Genomic DNA, 21486 nt, shown 5'->3' with positions numbered 1-21486 from the left:
CTATCCTTATTCAGAAGGTCCTGCTTACCCTTTCTCTTCTTTGTGTCACTATCTCCATTTTCAGCTTTCCCCCCTTTTCCTTTGTTAATGCACCCTGTAGCCAGAATCTTTCCACCCTCCCTCCACTCCGGCCCAACCCAGTATGAAATATTTCCTTTTGTTTCTCTCCCCTCTCTCTTCTCCTCCCTCACCCACGAGTCCTGCATCTGGCCCTCTCCCTTCTACCTGCACCTGGCAACACCCCCCTGCTCCGCGGCTCTCTTAAGCAACTCGTCAGCAGCGGTGATCAAGACAAGCTGCCGACATCGAGGCCTTCCCTCTACGAGTCCCGCCTTTGTGGAAAAAGGAAGTTGAAACAAGCGGGACTCGCAGAGGGTAGGCCCCGACGTCAGAAGCTGCTGCTGAGTTGCCGAAGAGAGCCGCAGGTAGAAGGGAGAGGGAGATAGGAAGGCTGTAGAAGCTCCGGAGCATGACACCGAACCCGGCCAGGATGATTTCTTTTTCAGGCTGCTGCTGCCGCTGCCATCCCCCACCCGAAATGACAAAAAACAGCCTAATGCCCGCGTCGGGAAATAGCCATGCTGAGCAGTGAGCTCAGCACGTACACAGATGAAAGCCTTGCTTGCTGATTGGTCCGGCGGCACGGTGGGGCGGGGCCGCCGGACCAATCAGCAAGCAAGGCTTTCATCTGTGTACGTGCTGAGCTCACTGCTCAACATGGCTATTTCCCGACACGACGCCAGACTTGTAATCTGCATGCTTGCATCGCCAGAATTTAGGTAGGTTGTTTTCATCCCCGTGGGAGTCCCGTGGGCAAGGGGGCGTCCCCGTGGGAGTCCCGTGGGTCAGGGGGGCATCCCCGTGGGAGTCCCGTGGGCCAGGGGGCGTCCCCGTGGGAGTCCCGTGGGCCAGGGGGGGAACCCGCGGGATCCCCGCGGGACCCGCGGGATCCCCGCGATCCCCGTTCCCGTGCAGACCTCTACTCCCGAGGGAGCCGAGGCCGGGGCCTCCGAGACCGAAGGCGCCCCGGCCGAGGTCGAGGCCGCCGGAACCGCAGCACGCTGCAACACTTCCAGGGCTCCCGACAGCTCCGATGAGATCAGAGCTCGGAGGAGATCCTGGAAGGCCGGAATCCCCACGAAGGTGGGGAGTTCCGAGTCCGGGGCACACTCCCTGGAGGGCGACCTCGGTCTCGAGTATTCCCTCGGGGTGTGCGGAGTCGAGGTCCGATGCGGGGCCGGGGTCGACCCACCCGCCTTGGCCTGACTCGAGGATGGCTTCTTTGCTGAAGGGGATGGAACAGAGGACTTACCCGAAGCTTGCTTCACTGACGACGCCTTCGAGGAAGAGGGCCGAGGCGAGGCCGAGGCCCCCGAGGATGCCAAGGCCGAGGTCAAGGCCGGGGCCGAAGCCGAGGCCGACGTCGAAGCCTTAGGTGCGTCGACGGCGAACAATTCGGCCATTCTTGCCTTACGGCGACGGAGGGCCCTGTTTTGGAAGGTAGCACAGCGATCACACGAGTCTGTCGGATGTTCGGGCCCAAGACAGACAATGCACCACCGGTGAGGGTCGGTGATGGAAAGCAACCTTTCACACCGGCTGCACTTTTTGAATCCCGTAACAGGACGGGACATCCACGAAGAAAAAGAAGAAGGCCGGGAACGAACCGACGTCCCGCGGCCACGGATTCCGGGAGCCCCCGGAGTCCGATGAAAAACGAAAGACTTTTTTTTTTTTTTTTTTTGAAAAGAACCGAAAGGAAAAACAGCACCGCGAACTAATTCGAAGGGAAAACAAACTAAACGCGGCAGCTAGAAGGCAAAAACACTGGAGCTCAGATCCACAGGGCTTTCTTGCTCCGCGGAAAAATTTGAACTGAGGACCACGAGGTGGGATGCGCCCTCTAGTGGGCGAGAAGGCACGCACATGCGTGGTGCAGTGTGCAAACTTGAAACTTCAATCAAGTTTGCTTGAAAAGCTGTCCGCGCCGGGGCTCCGTAGATGACGTCACCCACATGTGAGAATATCATGCCTGCTTGTCCTGGGATAAAAAGCCTTGCTCCTGCAGTAAAAAAAAAATGTGATTGCCTGGGAGAGGACCAGAATGGAGACGGCTCAAGGAGATCCTGCCTGAGAGAGGACCAAGTAAATTATCTACATTTATTAACAGATTTATTATCCTGCTAATCAAACTAAGTTATCTGAGCACCTTACAATCTAAAGGGGTAGAAATGGAGAGACATAGGCCGGTTAAAACGACAAAGTTTAACAGGGGATCAGTACAAATAGGAGGGAACTGTGCTGTCCAGGTCAACCTCATACAGTCTAATGAGATAAAGAAAACTTGATAAAGATTACAGTAGGATGCTAATTATTGGACCAACCTTGACAAAGAGCCAACCTTGACAAACCTTGACAACCTTGACAAAGTCCAGATAATGGAAAATCCAGATGGACATTTTTTTTTGAAGAGAGCCCACTCTTTGAGCATTACATGTTTAGCCTAAACCTCTCACCCTTTTTTCTTATTTCTGTGGACATTCTCCTCCCTGTCTCTTTAGCTTGCAACCTTGTTGTCATCTCTCTCTCCTTCTCCACTCAAATTCAAACCCCTCCCCCCCCCCACTAAAGCCTGTCGCTTCTTCCTCTATAATATTACCAAAAACTGACCTCTCCATTCCGAGCACACTACCAAAACCCTTATCCACACTCTCATCACTTCTTGCTTAGACTACTCCAACTTGTTTCTTTCAGGTCATCTGATCAACCATCTCCTCTCTCCACCCTCTAATCCATTCAAAATTCTGCTGCTCAACTTATATTTCACCAGAGCCGTCATACTCACATTACCTCTTCTCAAGTCACTTCATTGGCTCCCCATCCATTTTACTAATCTACAAGTGCATTCACTCTGCAGCCCCCTCCCTCCAATGTCTCTCTTTACTTATTTCCTCCTATGCTCCCCCCTGTGAACAATGTTCATTGGGTAAGTCCCTCTTATCTGAACCCTTCTCCTCCTCTGCGTTGTGTGCCTGAGTCACTATGTCGAGCTCCATCTCCAGCACTATTCAAATCCAAGCTAAAAGCCCAGTTTTTTGAGGTTGCTTTCAACTCCTAACTCCTATTCAACATAAGATAACTACGTCCGTCCTATCATTCTCTCTGCAAAAAACTCTATATCTTTGTCTGTCCAATTAGATTGCTAAATTCTTCTAAGCACGGACCGCCTATTACATGTTAAATGTACAGCACTGCATATGCCTTTCGGCACTAAAGAAATGATTAATAGCAGCAGAATTATATTTTGTTTTTAATAATCTTTTTGTGATAACTGATACAGAGATTATGTAAAAAATAAAGAACAGAAGAAGTCCAGATAATCAGTTTCAATAACTGGCATCCTACTGGATATGCATCATTGAATAAATATATATCTTAAGGTCGGCTTTGAATTGTTGGATAGAGAATCATAATCTAAAGTGCTGCCATAGTGCGTTTCAGTGCTCAATTAAAATCATGAACAATTTCACATTAAAACAAAATTTTATTTTGAGGCTAGAGTTAGCGTTGGTACATTTTTACCTATGAAAATAACACCAAACCTTTACGGACACAAATGCAATAGTACCTCTAAACCAGGGATCTCAAAGTCCCTCCATGAGGGCTGCAATTCAGTCGGGTTTTCAGGATTTCCCCAATGAATATGCATGAGATCTATTAGCATACAATGAAAGCAGTGCACGCACATAGATCTCATGCATATTCATTGAGGAGATCCTGAAAATCCGACTGGATTGCAGCCCTCAAGGAGGGACTTTGAGACCCCTGCTCTATACCCAAGACAATAAACATCCTGTGTGAAGTATTGATGGGACCACCAATCATACAAACATGAAAAATAATAAAGACAAAGAGGAGAAAACCAGACTTCAATATTTTGGCTCTTAGACCCACAAGGCATCCATCGGAACTGGTGTCGTGGTAGGTCTGTGAAAAAACTCCATATAACAGAAATAGAAAATCAACCACACTGTTTCTTCTTCAGTATGTATTAAGTTTATCTTTTCCATTCGGGGTCCACAACAATAAACTTGATGAACACATTGTGTGAGAGAAGTGAATTCAGCTTTCTTTCTCTGGAGCAGAGCTCTTATGAACTGATTTGTTCTTTTTTGCTGCGGTAGTAGTTTCACAGACCCCCACCCCCCCTCTGTTTTCGCACCTTTGTAAGAACAAAAACAAACTGCAGTGATGTACAGGACGTCAAGTCTTTAATAAACAATCAAAAAAACATAAAAGTTTGTTATCCCAGGACAAGCAGGCAGATATTCTTGACTGATGGGTGACGGCACCGACGGAGCCCCGGTACGGACAATTTTAGAGTGATTGCACTCTAAGAACTTGGAAAGTTCTAGCAGGCCGCACCGCGCACGTGCCTTCCCGCCCGACGGAGGCGCGCGGTCCCCAGTTTCTTAGTTTCCGCGGAGCTAAGAAGACGCACGTTTCAACGGCTGTTGAAAACTTTTTTCTATTTTCGCCTTCCCGCTCGCGTAAACTCGTTGGGAAATATTGTTTCCCTCATTTTATTTTATTTGTTAAAAAAAAAAAAAAAAACTTAATTCGTTTTTCTTTCATTTTTTCGGTTTCGCCCCAGCGGGGCCTGTTGCCACCATCGAGGCCTCGGCCTTCGATTTGGCTGAAGCCGTTTTTACATTCATGCCCCCTCAACCCGGGTTTAAGAAGTGCCAGCGGTGCGCTCGACCAATTTCACTCACAGACCCGCACAACTGGTGTCTACAGTGTCTTGGTCCTGACCATCGAGCGTCTACTTGCACCCGCTGTGCCACTCTTAAAAAGAGAACTTTAAAAAATCGACAAATCCAACAGCGATTATTGTTTGGTACCGAGATGTCGGATTCGGCGGCACCGGTCCCCACTTCGACCCTGACGCAGTCGGCACCTGCCTCGTTGACACCGCGCGACACCGCGCCGGCGTCGCACCCTTCAGGTAAGCCGGCTAAGAAGCCTTCCCCGCTGGAGCGCCCTCCGGTCTCAGTGGCAGCGAGCCCAATCCTGCCGACCTCGAGGCGCCCGCGGAAGCGCTCCGCTCCGATTGAGGTAAGCCCCTCGACATCGGGTTCCTCTTCGGAGTGTAGAGCGGCACCCAAGGTACCGCATAAGAAAAAAGCGGTACCGGTGCCTTCACTGGACGAGCACATTGCCGCAGTCCTGCAAGTACAGCTTAAAGAACAACTACAACAGCTGTTACCTGCCCTTCTGACACCGAGCCTTCCAGTCCCGGTCCGGTCTGAGCCTCCGGTACCGACAGTGGAGCAGCCTCCTTTGTCGGCATCCACCTTGTCGGTACCGATGCATACCACTTCCTCGGTATCTATGCCAGTCTTAGCGCCGGAACCGAGATCCTTACATCAGGCTGTTCAAACATCGGCGCCGACACAGCCTATAACATCTCCCGGTACCATTTCACAGAGGTCTGGGAAGTCGATGCATAAAACTCGACACCTAGAACCTTCCACACCGGAATCCCGGGACCGCAGTTTTCAGGTGCGGGACCCTGATCTGTGGGGCGATTCGGAGGACCCTCTTCTCTCAGAGGGAGAGTGTTCATCAGGAGAAGAGGATCCTTCTGTTTTGGATCCATCCTCTAAACCTGATGCAACTTCTTTTACCTCTTTTCTCAAAGAGATGTGTGAATCTCTCTCTATTCCCTTGGGAGGCTGAATCCAAAAAATCCAAGGCATTTCTTGATGCTCTGGATTTTGACCAGCCTCCAAGGGAATTTCTCAAACTGCCTCTCCATGACATATTAAGAGAGACATTTTACAAAAATCTAGAGACACCCTTGACCATCCCAGGAGCTCCCCGCAAACTGGACTCCTTATATAAGGTCATACCTATTCCAGGCTTTGACAAGCCTCAACTCCCCCATGAGTCCTTACTGGTGGAATCTACTTTAAAGAAATCCACGGGGGCTAGTGTATACGCTTCTGTCCCTCCTGGCAGAGAAGGTAAGGCCATGGATAAGTTTGGCAAGAGGTTGTATCAAAATGCGATGCTAGCAAATAGATCAGGGAACTATGCTTTCCATTTTTCTTTTTACCTTAAGCATCTCATTCAGACTTTGTCATCTTTTGAGAAATATCTCCCTGACCGTAAAAAATCTGCCTTTCGCCAAACTTCTTCATCGCTCTTACAACTGCGCAAGTTCATGGTCAGATCAATCTATGACACCTTTGAGCTGACCTCTAGGGCCACGGCTATGTCGGTAGCTATGCGGCGACTGGCCTGGCTCAGAGTTTCAGAACTCGATGTCAATCATCAAGATCGATTGGCCAATGCACCTTGTTTGGGGGATGAGCTGTTTGGGGAATCCATGGACTCCACTACTCAGAAACTCTCAGCTCATGAGACTCGATGGGACACTCTCCTTAAGACAAAGAAGAAGACCCCACCTACTAGGCCTTTTCGCCAACAATCGGCCTATCAACGTAGATTTGTGGCTCGTCCTTTACCTCAGACCCTGCAGCAACCCAGGCGTCAGAGGCAACAACAGAGGCAAGCTGCTAGACCAGCACAGCAGCAACAGCAGGTGAAACCTCCTCCTTCACAGAAATCAACTCAACCCTTTTGACTTGGTTCTCCAGGACATAGCCAGTCTCCCTCCTTCTGCCCATCTTCAGCAGCCCATAGGAGGACGCCTTACTCATTTCATAAGCCGTTGGGAAATCATCACCTCGGATCAGTGAGTCCTCAACATCATCCGCCACGGCTACTCTCTCAATTTCCAGACTCTTCCTGCCCAAAGTCTGCCAAGAGAGTCTGCTTTGAACACTTCTCAGTCTTCCCTCCTTCTTCAAGAGGTTCAATCCCTCCTTCTTCTGAACGCCATAGAGGAGGTTCCTCTGGATCAAAAGGGGCAGGGATTTTACTCCCGTTACTTTCTAGTTCCCAAAAAGACAGGAGATCTCAGACCCATTTTAGATCTTCGCAATCTCAACAAATGCTTGGTAAAAGAGAAATTCAAGATGCTTTCTCTAGCTACTCTTTATCCTCTTCTCAATCAAGGCGACTGGCTATGTTCCCTAGATCTCAAAGAAGCATACACTCACATACCGGTCAATCTGGCCTCCAGACAGTACCTCCGCTTCATGATCAACCATTGTCATTACCAATACAAAGTGCTACCCTTCGGTCTGGCCTCCTCTCCAAGAGTGTTCACCAAATGTCTGATTGTGGTGGCCGCCTTTCTACGTTCCCACCACCTTCAGGTGTTTCCTTACCTGGACGATTGGTTGATAAAGGCCAATTCTTCTCAGATAGTACTCCAGGCCACCAACCAGACCATCAAGTTTCTACAACTTCTGGGGTTCGAGATCAATCTACCCAAATCTCATATTATCCCCACTCAGAGACTTCAATTCATTGGAGCGGTGCTGGACACAGTCCTCATGAGAGCTTTTCTGCCGTCCAACCGTCTTCACACTCTCCAATCTCTGTGTCAGCAGGTGCTTCATCAACGTTCCATCTCTGCCAAGCAAATGATGATACTCTTGGGTCACATGGCCTCCACAGTTCATGTCACACCCTTCGCACGTCTCCACCTTCGCACTCCTCAATGGACCCTAGCGACCCAGTGGTCCCAAGCGACGGATCCTTGCTCACGACACATATCTGTGACATCCTCTCTTCATCAGTCTCTACAATGGTGGTTGATATCCTCAAATCTCTCCAGAGGTCTTTTGTTCCATCTACCTCCTCATCAACTTGTCATCACCACCGACGCCTCCCCTTATGCCTGGGGAGCTCATTTGAACGAATTCCAAACTCAAGGACTTTGGACAGCCCAGGAAATGAAACATCACATCAACTTCCTGGAACTCAGAGCGATGTTTTATGCCCTCAAGGCCTTCCAGCATCTTCTCTTTCCTCAGGTCCTTCTACTGTGCACAGACAATCAAGTTGCGATGTACTACATCAACAAGCAGGGTGGGACGGGCTCTCGCCTCTTGTGCCAGGAAGCCCAGAAGATTTGGGCTTGGGCCACAGATCACCACCTATTCCTAAAAGCTATCTACATTCAGGGAGAACAGAATTCCTTAGCGGACAAGCTCAGCAGAATTCTCCAGCCTCACGAGTGGACACTCGATTCTTTTACTCTGCAGTCCATCTTCGCTCAGTGGGGCACTCCTCAGATAGACCTCTTTGCAGCTCCTCACAATCATCAGCTGCCCCACTTCTGCTCCAGACTCTCCTCTCCTCACCGTCTGGCAGCGGATGCATTTCTCCTGGATTGGTCCAATCTCTTCCTGTATGCTTTCCCTCTTCTGCCTCTCATGCTAAGGACCTTGTTCAAGCTCCAGAGGGAACAGGCCACCATGATTCTGATTGCGCCACGGTGGCCCAGGCAACATTGGTTCTCCCTTCTACTTCAACTCAGTTCCAGGGAACCTATTCTACTTCCACAATTTCCTTCTCTGCTCACACAACATCAGGAGACCCTTCTGCATCCCAACCTCCAGTCTCTGCACCTGACAGCCTGATATCTCTCGGGCTGACTTCACATGATACTCTTTTATCTCTGCCCGTTCGTTCTGTTCTGGATGCCTCCAGGAAACCCGCCACTCTGCAATGTTACCATCAGAAGTGGACACAGTTTTCTTCCTGGTGTCTTCTTCATCATCATATTCCTACGTCCCTTGCTGTGGAGACCGTGTTGAATTACCTTCTTTCTTTGTCTGATTCTGGTCTCAAGTCTACTTCCATCAGAGTCCACCTCAGTGCTATTGCTGCTTTTCATGAGCCAGTCCATGGGAAACTCCTTTCAGCTCATCCCTTGGTCTCCAGATTCATGCGAGGACTTTTCAATGTGAAACCACCTCTTAAACCTCCTCCTGTGATCTGGGATCTTAACGTGGTTCTTTCAGCCTTAATGAAACCTCCATTTGAACCTTTGGCCACGGCTTCTTTCAAATTTCTCACTTGAAAGGTTCTCTTCCTGATTGATCTCACCTCTGCCAGGAGGGTCAGTGAGCTCCATGCACTAGTAGCAGACCCACCCTTTACAGTCTTTCATCATGACAAGGTGGTTCTGCGTACACATCCAAAGTTTCTCCCTAAGGTTGTCTCTGAATTCCATCTCAACCAATCCATTGTTCTGCCTGTTTTCTTTCCGAAACCTCACTCTGGAGAACAGGCTTTGCATACTTTGGACTGTAAGCAGGCTTTAGCTTACTACTTAGACCGTACTAAGCCCCACAGATCATTCCCTCAACTCTTTCTGTCCTTTGATCCGAATAAATTGGGACATCCTGTTTCTAAACGTACGCTGTCCAATTGGCTCGCAGCGTGCATTTCTTTCTGTTATGCTCAGACCGGACTGACTCTGGAAGGTTCTGTCACGGCCCATAGAATTAGAGCTATGGCAGCATCTGTAGCTTTCCTCCGTTCCACTCCTATTGAGGAAATCTGCAAGGCTGCCACTTGGTCCTCATTTCATACTTTTACATCTCACTATTGTCTGGATGCATTCTCCAGACGGGATGGTCACTTTGGCCAATCTGTTTTGCAAAATTTGTTTTCCTAATGGCCAACCTTCCCACCATCCCTCTTTTTGTTAGCTTGGAGGTCACCCATCAGTCAAGAATATGCTGCCTGCTTGTCCTGGGATAAAGCACAGTTACTTACCGTAACAGGTGTTATCCAGGGACAGCAGGCAGATATTCTTGCGTCCCACCCACCTCCCCGGGTTGGCTTCTTAGCTGGCTTATCCTAACTGGGGACCGCGCGCCTCCGTCGGGCGGGAAGGCACTCACGCATGCGCGGTGCGGCCTGCTAGAACTTTCAAAGTTCTTAGAGTGCAATCACTCTAAAATTGTCCGTACCGGGGCTCCGTCGGTGCCGTCACCCATCAGTCAAGAATATCTGCCTGCTGTCCCTGGATAACACCTGTTACGGTAAGTAACTGTGCTTTTCCAAAAGGACTGATGAGACTGGACCCGACACATAAGGAAGTTCTTCTTCACCCAGATAGTGGTGGAAAACTGGAACGCTCCTCCGGAGGCTGTTATAGGCGAAAACACCCTCCAGGGATTCAAGACAAAGTAAGACAAGTTCCCGCTGAACCAGAACGTACGCAGGTAAGGCTAGTCTCAGTTAGGGCGCTGGTCTTTGACCAGAGGGCCGCCGTGGGAGCAGAGTGCTGGGCATGATGGACCACTGGTCTGACCCAGCAGGGGCAATTCTTATGGTCCTAACATGTGTCAAAACAAGAAAACCTGATGGATAACAACTGAATAAAAACTGGAAACAAACGTGAATGGCCCTGCATCACGTAAGAGCACTAACAGCCATTCATGGTTGTATCCAGTTTTTATTCAGTTGTTATCCATCAGGTTCTCTTGTTTTGACACGTTAGGACCCCTGAGGAAGAACTGTTTCTTCGAGACACGGACTGTGTTGGGTCCGGTCTCATTAGTCCTTTTGGAAACAAACTGTTTAATGGTTTTTTTGATTGTTTATTAAAGACTTGACGTCCTGTGCATCACTGCAGTTTCTGTTTTTGTTCTTTCACTCAATACTTCACTGCAGTTGTGTTGGATTTTCTGTTTGTTGTTGTGTCCTTTGCAGCCATCATGCTTTCAAGTTTATTGTTGTGGACCCCAAATGGAAAAGATAAACTTAATACATACTAAAAAAGAGAAGAAGAAATAGTGTGGCTGATTTCTTATTTTTGTTATGAGTTTTTCATAGACCTATGACAACACGTGTGCCTTGTGGGTCCGAGAGCCAAAATATGGAGGTCTGTTTTTCTCCACTTTGTCTTTATTATTTTTTATGTTTGTACGATTGGTGGTCCCATCAATACTTAACACAGGACATTTTTACTTATGTCAACTCCGCCCAATCACTTCTGACTCCTACTCCATGACTTGGGACTCCATGGCCCCAGTTACAATGACAAAATACTGACTAAATTATAAATTTCTTGTTGAAAAGGTGAGGAATAATGTGCAACTGAAACATTTCTCTATCTTGTTTTACATATTAGGAATGAGAGCTTCAGGAAGTCTTAAATCAAAATTCTTTGTAAACTGATGCCAGGAGGCAAAAAATGAAATCCCATTTTAGATGATACATAGAACAGGTACAATTATTTTCCTGTTCCCATCCCTATGACAAGAAAATCTAGCCATCAAAACTTCTGTATCTTCTAATCTCAAAAACTCGCAAACCACTTTACTATCCCATGCCAGAGGTTCTATTTATTTGTGGCACTTACCCTTCTCCTTTTATCCATTGTATCATAGTAAATATTTACAAACTGTTCTGCAGCTCTGCAGGCCTGATCGACATTTGCTTTAAAATCCTTTGGGCAAAAAATAAAACATGAGTTATTAAGTTAGCCAGATAATCAAGACAATTGAAAAAGGTGATCTTTCGGCTATACAAGGTCCTTTGTATGCTAGTTGAAGACCAGAAAATAAAATCGAGCCTGCCTCGTTAGGTCCAGAACATAAAGAACATGAATTACTTTGCTCCAATTTCAATGTTTTCAAACATTAAAATACTTTATATAAATTTCTACATTTGAAAATCAAGCACATTTTCAACTGAAACCTGACAACTGATCTCCAGTTAGACTAGAACATATTACCACTCTTTTATCTTCTACTTTTTATCTGTTACATATTTAATTAATTTGATTTTATATCCCATCTTCCCAGGAGAGCTCAGAATGGGTTACAAGTTTACATACATAATAAAGCCTGGTACAATATAACATGACAAACACGGCACAGTGTGACATAGCATGTTGAGCACTGCACGACAACCATAGGATGACATCTTAGCATGGCAGACATAGTCATATATACAAACATAGCATCGTCTGATAAGCACATTATAAGCATGGCAAACATAGATGGCATCCCAAAACCTAAGTCGGGGAATTAAAACTAATACTAGGTAGATCCAATGGTGGCTAATTTACCAATCTCTTCCCTGTGTTGTTTAAACAACTTGGAAGTGCTCAGAACCCTCAGGTAGAGAACCCACACATGGGTACACATCCCAAAATGTATCTCCCTTGGTCTAGCACTGCACCTCCTCCTACACTATTAAACTGTTTACCTTTTTTTGCTGTGATTATTTTCATTTATATAAAGTGCTTAGTGCTTAATGTTCATTCATTCTTGTAACTTCAATCAATTTCAATGAACGCTAAAGAGTCCATAGCCTGGTGAAGTCAGAGAAGCATACTATGATGGTACTATTGGAGAGAGCAGTGATGCAGAGACAGATGAAGAGATAACAGAGTCAGTGAGAAGAAAACGTTTTATTCAAAGACCACAGGAAGGAGAGTATGAGTGTCTAAAGACACAGACAAAGGAAAAGAGAGAGGGCCTGAAAGCTATACAGAGGAAATGTTAGATTAACAGACAATGGGAACCCGAAGAAAGACGAATAGAATGAGAGAAAAGCACCTGAGTTAAACACAGTGAGATGGGGGGGGGGAGAATGAAAGTTAAGGAGCGGCAGCCATCTATTTATTTAATTTATATCCCATCCTCCCTAGGGAGCTCATAACTGGTTACAAGGTAGAAGACATAATTTAACAAAAAAAGACACAGAAATAGAACTAAGGTCCGCACTGGGCAGACTTGCACGGTCTGTGTCTGTATATGACCTTTTGGATGAGGAGGGGTGGGGAAGGCTTCAGTGGCTGGGAGGGTGTACATGGGGGGGCTGGAGTGAGCTTTGACGGAGACTTCAGCAGTTGGAACCCAAGCACAGTACCAGGTACAGCTTTTGGATTCTTGCCCAGAAATAGCTAAGAAGAAAACTTTTTTTTAACTGAATCAGGTTGGGTAGACTGCATGGACCATTTAGGTCTTTATCTGCCCTTATCTATTACGGGCTACAATGATATTCGGCTACTTCAGTTCTCCAAGATTAGCAGACACATGAAGCGTGCATAGAAAGAGGGGGCCAAGTTCAATACATGCCAGGAAAATACTTTAGTTTGGGAGTTTACAGACTGTAGGGTCGCTTAGGCCAGGGGTAGGCAATTCCGGTCCTCGAGAGCTGGAGTCAGGTCAGGTTTTCAGGATCTCCACAATGAATATGTATGAGATGGACTTGCATGCACTGCCTCCTTGAGATGCAAATCTATCTCATGCATATTTATTGTGGAGATCCTGAAAACCTGACCTGGCTCTGTCTCTCGAGGACCGGAAATGCCTACCCCTGGCTTAGGCTAAAGAATTAGGTAAAGAGGTAGGTTTCTATTGCTTTTCTAGACAACCAGATGGAGATAGTCAAAGACGAGGAGGGAGAGAGAGAGAGGAAAACGTCTGCATCCAACACAATGGCACGGGGGGAGGGGGCGGACAGAGCCACGAGGCAACACAGAGAGGCCGCGCGCGGGACAGACTCTCACCTGGGAGGCCGCCATGGCTACCCCTCCCGGGCCACGTGCACACGCGGAGGGGGGCCCAGACCCTGCCTCGAGCTTCGCTTCCCGCCCCTCGTCTTTCAAAAAAACAAACAAACCCCGTAACCGCCGGCTTGCCTGGGGAACAGCCGCCGCTTCCGGTCCGTCGGAAGCCACCTTCCTCCGCTTCCGGAAACGGCCGCGCCCCGCAACTTCCGTTCCGCCCGGCCCTTCGGCTGCTCCTTTTTCTCTCTAACGAAGGAAAGGCGGCTAAAGAAAACCGGAAATGGGGGGGGGGGGTTGTAGTATTCGAATCGGACATTTTTACGCGTGTCCTCTTGTGCGCACGCCGAAGGCCGCTCGCTGCGGTTTGCGGTCACCGCCTCACAGTGCATTATGGGAATTGTGGTCCTACGTAGTTTCCCAGTTGGCATCGGCGCTGCCTGGCCCGAAATGTAGGTTCCCAGCGAACTCCAACATTCCCTCGCTATTAAGTATGTTGAAAAGCGACTTAACCTGCTAAATTGCAGGTTTCTCAAGGAACAATCTTTTTTGATTGGTTAATGGAGTGACAACCTAACGCGCTTTGCAGAATCTGAAGCAAAGTTGCCAAAGAAACACCGAGGGCTCCTTTTATGAAGATGCGGCCAGCGTTTATAGCGCACGCAGGAAATTACTGCGCGCTACGCCTCTAGAATTAACATTGGCTCAATGCTGGCGTTAAGGTCTAGCGCACGCGGCAATGTAGGGCACGCTATTCCGTGCGTTAATGCGCGCACCTTAGTAAAAGGAGCCCTGAGTCAACACATTCATCAATGTGAAATTAATTATACAGATACGGACACCAAGGGGCTCATTTTCTAAAAAAGATAATCGTTCAAAAATGGCATAAAGAGGCAGATGGACATTTATTCTAACCAAACGCTTCCAAGTCACTCTTTTTGAAATTTTCTAGATGGATATCTATGCTGTTCATCTGCAGTGTATCTAAATCTCAAGGGAACATGTTAGATATGGGCAAAACTAGGGTGGACATATGACTTGGATGTTTTTCTTAATCCTTCGTTTTTTTCAAGTGTACCCACTAATGTCTCCCATTCAAGGCAAATGCTAGATCAAGAAGATCTTTTTAATCATATCAGAAATAGAGGCTTTGGATCTCCAGGGCCCGCAGCCTCTAGAACATGTCTTGGCTATTGGCCTGCTTGCGGGCTATCATTGATCCAATTGCTTCTCTTTTTCTTGATTTTTAATCTTTTTAATGACTACTTTTTACTATTATTCTTTTGTAGTTATTTATTTTCATTCTTTTTTTTTTCTTTCTTTTTGTTCTTTACTACTTCGTAATACCTAGCTGAAATGTTGATGGAAGATCTCCGTTTCGCTCTCATTTTATGTTGAGGGCTTCTTCAGGACAGAGCTTTGTACATTTATCGTTGCTTGTTTAGAGGGAATAGAATGCTAGGTATAATCAAGAAGGGTATTACAACCAGTGTTCCCGCTAAGCTGCGCTGGCGTGCGCTGGCGCACAAAATATTACATCGCAGCGCACAAGTTTCTCGTCACAGCGCACACACGCGTCGCAAAGGTAAGGGGAGGCTGGGGGAGGAATCGGACGTCGGGGTGGGGGTTTGGTTTCCGACCCTGGCGGTGGAGACATCTAACCTCGGCCTGCCCCGGAACTCTTACTGCAACAGTGACTTCCTGTTCCTGCCTAGACGGGCAGCTGCTGCAGTAAGAGTTCCGGGGCAGGCCGAGGTTAGACGTCTCCACTGATGGATACAGCGCCGCCGCTATAACATTTAAAATAATAGCGATCGGGGGGGGGGGGGGAAGGTGCGGGGAAGTCCGGAGCTGCAGGGCCGGCGTTAGAGGGAGTAAGAGTTGATGGTGCTGCAGGGTCCCGCGGGGGGAGGGAGGAAGAAAAAAGAGGAACCGAAGCATGGCAATTTTGGGGGAGCAGGTGTGGGGAAGTCCCGCGATGACTCGTCTGCTGGCTCTGCTCTGGAAGAAGTAAGTTACGTCGGAGGGGGTGGACCCGGCAGACACAATCATTGCGGGACTTTGCCGCAACTCCCTGTGTCTGCCGGGCCCACCCCCTCCAACATAACTTACTTCTTCCAGAGCAGAGCCAGCAGACGAGTCATCGTGGGCCCTTCCAGCATGCAGCTGCTGAGTCCGCTCTAGAGCAAGTACGTCAGAGTGGGGTGGATTGGCAGCAGGCAGCTACAATCATCGCGGGACCTTGCTGCATGAAGGGAGAGAAAGGAGCAGGACTGCTGGAATGGAAGAGTGGTGGAGGGAAAGAAAGGGGGCAGGGTGGTATGGAAGGGTGGTGCTGATGGAATTGATGTACAGAGAAAGGAGAGAGACATAAGGGGGAAGGATATTGGAGGGAAAGAAAGGGGGAAGATGCTGATTGAAGAGGGGTGGATGGAGGGAGAAAGGGCAGACATTGGATGGTAGTGGGGAACCTATGCTGGATGGAAGTGCAGATGGGAGAGATAAGGGAGCAAATGCCAGAAGGAAATGGGAGGAGAGAAAGAGGGGAGCAGATGCTGGATGATAAGTGGACAGAGAGGAGAAGGTACTAGATGGAAGGGTTGGAGAAAGAGGGTATATGATGGAAGGAGGGGATAAATAAAAGGAGGACACATGATGGGGAGAAAAGGATTGAGTTAGGGAAACACTGGAGGGGTGAGGGAAAGAGGTGGCAAGCTTTAGGTAGACAGTAAAAAAGAACATTGATGAGAGAGTAGTAAGAACATAATCTAGACAGATGCAGAAAATAAATTGAAAAGGGAAATGAGGGAAAAAAGGGAAAGGGATTGCAGAGGAGAGGTGTGGGAGAGGGAAGGAGAGGAGAGAGATGCCAGACCAATGGGGGTGAAAGGAGAGATGGAAGGGGGAGGCATACAGTTTCTGGAAGGGGCATAGAAGGAGAGAAGATGCCATATAGGGGAAAAGAGACGGCAGACAGTGGATGGAAGGAAGAGAGTTACAAGAAGATGAGGAAAGCAGAAACCACAGAAGACAAAGGTAGAAAAAAATTTCTATTTATTTATTGCTTTAGGAGACATGTGTCACTGTTTCTGTGAAGCATTGTATGCAGAGTCCAGCTTCTTGCTGGTTCAATTTAACCTTTGTCTATGGGAGGGGTTAGTTTGTGATTACATATTCCATACTAGGCGAAGGTGTGTTCTGTGTGTTCGAAAGACATAGTTTTCTGTTAGGATTGACGGTGTAGGATTGATCTGTGTTGGTCTGGCTTGTTTAGTTTTACAATGGGTGTATTGATGTACTGTTCACTGCAATATGTAAGATGCTGCCTTTTCCTAGGTGACGTGTGACGTGTGGCTTGTTACTAAAAATCATGTTTTTCGTACAGATGGGGGGGGGTGCCAAAAAATGATGGGCCCCGGGTGTTACATATGCTAGGTACACCACTGCATTATGTAAAGATACCAGAAAGCTGGAGAAGCAAAAACTTTAAGTAAATTGTTATTCTTCTAAGTTTTGAGTATTTAACCCTCCCACAATCTCATGGGCACTCATTTCAAGTTTCAAGTTTATTGAGATTTTGATTTAAACGCAATATCAAATATTTTCAATGTGTATAACAAAAATAAATTTTGGGAAATAAATAAAACCATTTGAACAATAAACATACAAACATATCCATAGATGATTAAAAATACATAAGGAGTACAAGGATAAACTACATTTGTTTACAAATGCGTCCTCCGTGCCTGCTCATAAATTTGTGGAATATGTAACTTGTCGCTCATGCATATTTTTTTTTGCACACACCTCATCAATCCTTAGAGGGAACATTGATTACAACCAGGACGAAAGAAGTTATCCTGCTGCTGTATTAGGCGATAGTGCGCCCACACCTGGAATACTGCGTCCAGTTTTGGTCGCCATACCTTAAGAAGGATATGGCGTTACTCGAAAGAGTTCAGAGAAGAGCTACATGTCTGATAAAAGGGATGGAAAACCTTTCATACGTTGAGAGATTGGAGAAACTGAGTCTCTTTTCCCTGGAGAAGAAGAGACTGAGAAGGGATATGATAGAGACTTATAAGATCATGAGGGGCATAGAGAGAGTAGAGAGGGACAGATTCTTCAAACTTTCAATACAAATGCCAGGAAGTTCTTCTTTACCCAACGTGTGGTGGACACTTGGAATGCGCTTCCAGAGGACGTTATAGGGCAGAATACAGTACTGGGATTTAAGAGAGGATTGGACATTTTCCTGCTGGAAAAGGGAATAGAAGGGTATAAATAGAGGATTACTGCTCAGGTCCTGGACCTCTGTTGGGCTGCCGCGGAGCGGACTGCTGGGCAAGATGGACCTCAGGTCTGACCCAGCAGAGGCATTGCTTATGTTCTTATGACCTCTATAGATTCTCGACGTGATTTAGTCATTTAGGAGAATCTTGTGAATCACAAGCAGGCTAGTAGCCAAGACGTGTTCTAAAGGCAATTGGCTGCGGGCCCTAAAGATCCATAGCCTCTATTTCTGATATGATTAAAAAGATCTTCTTGATCTAGCATTTGGATGTTTTTCTGCCATAATCAAACATTTAAGAGTAAGCATGACACCCCCCCACCCCCACCCGATGGTCACTGACCCACTTTCATTTCTCAAAAATATGAATGAAGCAATACTAGGGTTACCAGCGTTTGTCCTAAAAAAAAAAAAGAGGATGTGTGGCCTGGCCCTGTTCCAGCCCCATCCCATTCTGCCTACGGCCTAATATACCGGCACCTACCAGCTAATTAATTCTTTTTAATCGGTTTTTAATGGTGTTTTCAATTATTGCCAATTAAAAATAAATGTTTAGGCACCAAAATCGGTAGGCGCCTTTTACAGAATCAGGGCCTTAGAGCCCATTTCTGTTTCAAACATTGCATGCTCGTATTTACACTAGCTGAAACCTGGTATAAATGCTGGTGTAGAAATGGGGTTATTCTATTATACCACACACAACTTTTAGGAATGACCCTACCCCTTTTGAGTTCAAATTTTAAGTTTCTTTATTATTTGATATCTCACCTAAGGGAAAACCCATCTAAGTGGCTTACAATATTTAAAATTATAATGCTCGTTTAGCTTTATATAACATGATGGTAGTGCCTCAGTGGCTGTACTTGCTACAAATGTTGCCGCTAATGCTGTTACAGAGGGGTGCGGCTCCTTATCTGCTTTTTGTGGAGGGGTGGGCGTGCACGCATACCTCTATCTACCTTGATGTTACCTTGATGTTGGGTTTACTGAGTGTACAACGATTTAGCATGGCCTGCCAACTTCGGCATCTCAATGATTGGTTCTGTGGTACGGTACATTTTTCTTTGTTTGAGGTGGAGTGTGCTGTTTACAGACCTTATCATTTTAGTTATTTGTTACATGTTAAAAACCTACCTGATTTGCCTCAGTTACACCATGATGTATTTTTGCCTGCTATGCGACTGACATGGAAACGTCTATGTAAATTATTACACATCTCACCGCAAGTTACGCCCTGTTTGCCTATAGTGGGCAACAGTGCCTTTTGCCCTGGTATGCTTCAGGCCACCTTTGCGCTGTAGGCACAGAAAGGTCTTCGCTATGTTTCACAAGCTGTGTCCTCTGAAGGACTGCCACTGGCTTTTAAGGATCTTCGCAGGGCTTATCATCTCCCAGCTGGGGATTGGTATGCTTACCTACAGCTTCGTCATTATTTGTCTGATCTAACACCAGCAGTATTGCAGGAAGAGAATCAGGAAAAGATGTCAGAGCCCTATATCTTACAGCACAGATTCCGATTCCATTGAAATTCCATCACAAATTTCTGCAGGATGTGGCAAGTGAGGTAAACTATACTAGACTAGTGCAAAAATGGACGCACGAATTACAGGTCTCTATAACAGCTGATATGTTGAAAAAAGGCCTTCTGCTGGGTAATAAACACTTGACACAAGCTTCAGACAAAGAACGTAATTATAAATTTGTATTGAGGGCTTTTTACGCCCCTAATAGGGCCTATAAAGCAAAATTATGTGTGGGTGATCATTGTGTGAAATGATTTGGCTCTGCCCTTGTGTGTCCCAGTTTTGGACTCAGCTTATAACCTATGTGGCACAGCTTTGGAACTGCGCATGGCATCTGCACCTAGTTTTCTTTTCATATTGCAAGCTCGCCTCCATCTTATTCGACCAGGTTGTGCAGCTTTTATTTGGAGAACTATTGTGATGGGCAGAATGAGTATTCTACATTGTTGGCTCTCTCCCCAACCTCCCACTATTGCCCATTGGAGGTCCCTGATGATTCAAGAAGTGCTGATGGAACGGAGAGATGTTGGAGACTTGGACACGAGGAAGGGCTGTCTGTTTGCACACTGTTGGACTCTCTTTTGTATGACATTGCACCCTTATATACGGAAACAGATTGGACTTGGTGTGGTTGATGTCCTCCTAGATGCCTGAATTGGTGGGAGGCCTTTACTTATAATCATGTTTTTCTGCTTTTTTGCTTCTCCATATTTGGAAGGGGAGACCCTCTCTACGTGTTCTAGCTGTTAGTGCGGTTGCTGCTCCCTGGTTGGGAGGGTGGGGGGAGATGGTAGGGTTGGTTGCTGTTCAGTTGTAACAGTTGATTGTATTTGTGAAAAGTATATACTGTTATTGTTTTCTATGGCACTTGGATACTTTCATAATAAAAAGATTTAAACATAAAATTATAATGCTAAGGGATTTAGGCGTGCAGGGAGATACACATTCAGATTTCAATGATTGTCAATAAACTGTGGCTTACTGGTAGAGCTGCTGCCTCTGCACACAGATTGTGAGATCAAATCCCAGTGCTGTGCCTTGTGACCCTGGGAAAGTCACATAATCCTCCAGTGCCCACCGCTTTGAAAGTCAGCTTTGAAATGCCAAAGCCACAAAAAAGTGGTATACAAGTCTCCATTTCCTAAAATTCCCTTACCTTAAATAATTAATTGTTAACATCGATTAATTGCAATTATTTGGCTTGTAAACTAATTTTGGCAGTCTCGTGAGAACTGGCGGCAGTGTTTCAGTGAGCAGCGCAGGGCGAGAGTTCTAAAAGCTTGCTCTTGTGCGTGCCGGCCCAGGTGTGCTGCTGGCTTCTGACATCGGCAGGAGGGGCTCAGGCAGGATACACCGTTGGACCACCAGGGAAAAGGTATATGGGGAGGGGTAAAAAGTAGTTAGTACAGTACTGTATACAATACTGTATTAACATAGGCCGACTTACGACCGAATCAACTTACGACCTATCAGTCGGAACCGACTGCGGTCGTAAGTTGACGACTACCTATACTCAATAAAACTTGAATTTTCAGAGGCTTAAGGGGCCCTTTTAATAGAATGCACTAAGAAACTGGCTTAGCACATTTTAACATGGGAATTTCCTGCACAATAAATCCATTTCTACTACATCTCTAAATTAGAGCTTTTTCTTTTTGTTCATGCTGCTTTTCTATTAGCATGTCAAGTCTGCAAAAATATTAATGCAGGAGCACTTACAGTCTCCTGTGGAGGAGATGCTAAGTGCTCCTGCGTTAAGTCAAAATTATCTAGTTAGCATGCACTAATGCAAATGCACCAGATGGATAAAATTAACATGCCCATTCCTCACCTATGACACTCCCCTTCTAAAAAATAAATGGCATGCAATTAACGCACACTGACAAATTATTGCAAACTGCTTTCACGCTTTCCCAGTAAGCCTTTTTTCCCATGCTAAGCGCATGTTGATGCTTAAGGTGGTTTAGTAAAAGGGTCCCTAAGGTAGGTATAAATTGTATTTCTAGTAAGAATGGGTTGTTGTTTGCAGTGTGTCCTCAAGAAGCCCCACCCAATCCTCTCTAGTACAGGATCTTGCCAGTAAAAGCAATGAAATGAAAAGAACGACTGTTACAGGTTATCAAAAGCCTGAAAGCTGCCTGGAATCTTTTTCATTAAGGGTTTGAATTACTAAAGCATGCTACCATATTAAAATGCCTGCTAAGAAGCATGAATGC

The 21486-nt window shown here is 46.4% G+C and overlaps 1 protein-coding gene across 4 annotated transcripts in view; it reads right to left on the bottom strand.

Annotated features, from left to right (window-relative positions):
* The window catches only part of LOC117368374 (NTF2-related export protein 2), a 31743-nt gene that overhangs the window by 10081 nt on the left and 176 nt on the right, over positions 1–21486 (bottom strand). The window contains exons 1-2 of one of the 4 annotated variants that reach the window (XM_033961969.1): positions 13970–14034; positions 11300–11386 (exon numbers count right to left, since the gene is read on the bottom strand). In XM_033961969.1, coding sequence (XP_033817860.1) covers positions 11300–11317 — 18 coding nt within the window. In that variant the 5' untranslated portion in view covers positions 11318–11386; positions 13970–14034. Of the gene's footprint in view, positions 1–11299; positions 11387–13459; positions 13752–13969; positions 14035–21486 lie in introns of those variants that run through there. The other 3 variants (XM_033961967.1, XM_033961968.1, XM_033961966.1) reach the window with 3 other exon arrangements.

The sequence above is a fragment of the Geotrypetes seraphini genome, chromosome 10, assembly GCF_902459505.1.
Source record: "Geotrypetes seraphini chromosome 10, aGeoSer1.1, whole genome shotgun sequence".
Taxonomy (NCBI): domain Eukaryota; kingdom Metazoa; phylum Chordata; class Amphibia; order Gymnophiona; family Dermophiidae; genus Geotrypetes; species Geotrypetes seraphini.
This window is presented reverse-complemented; position numbering and strand designations above follow the sequence as displayed.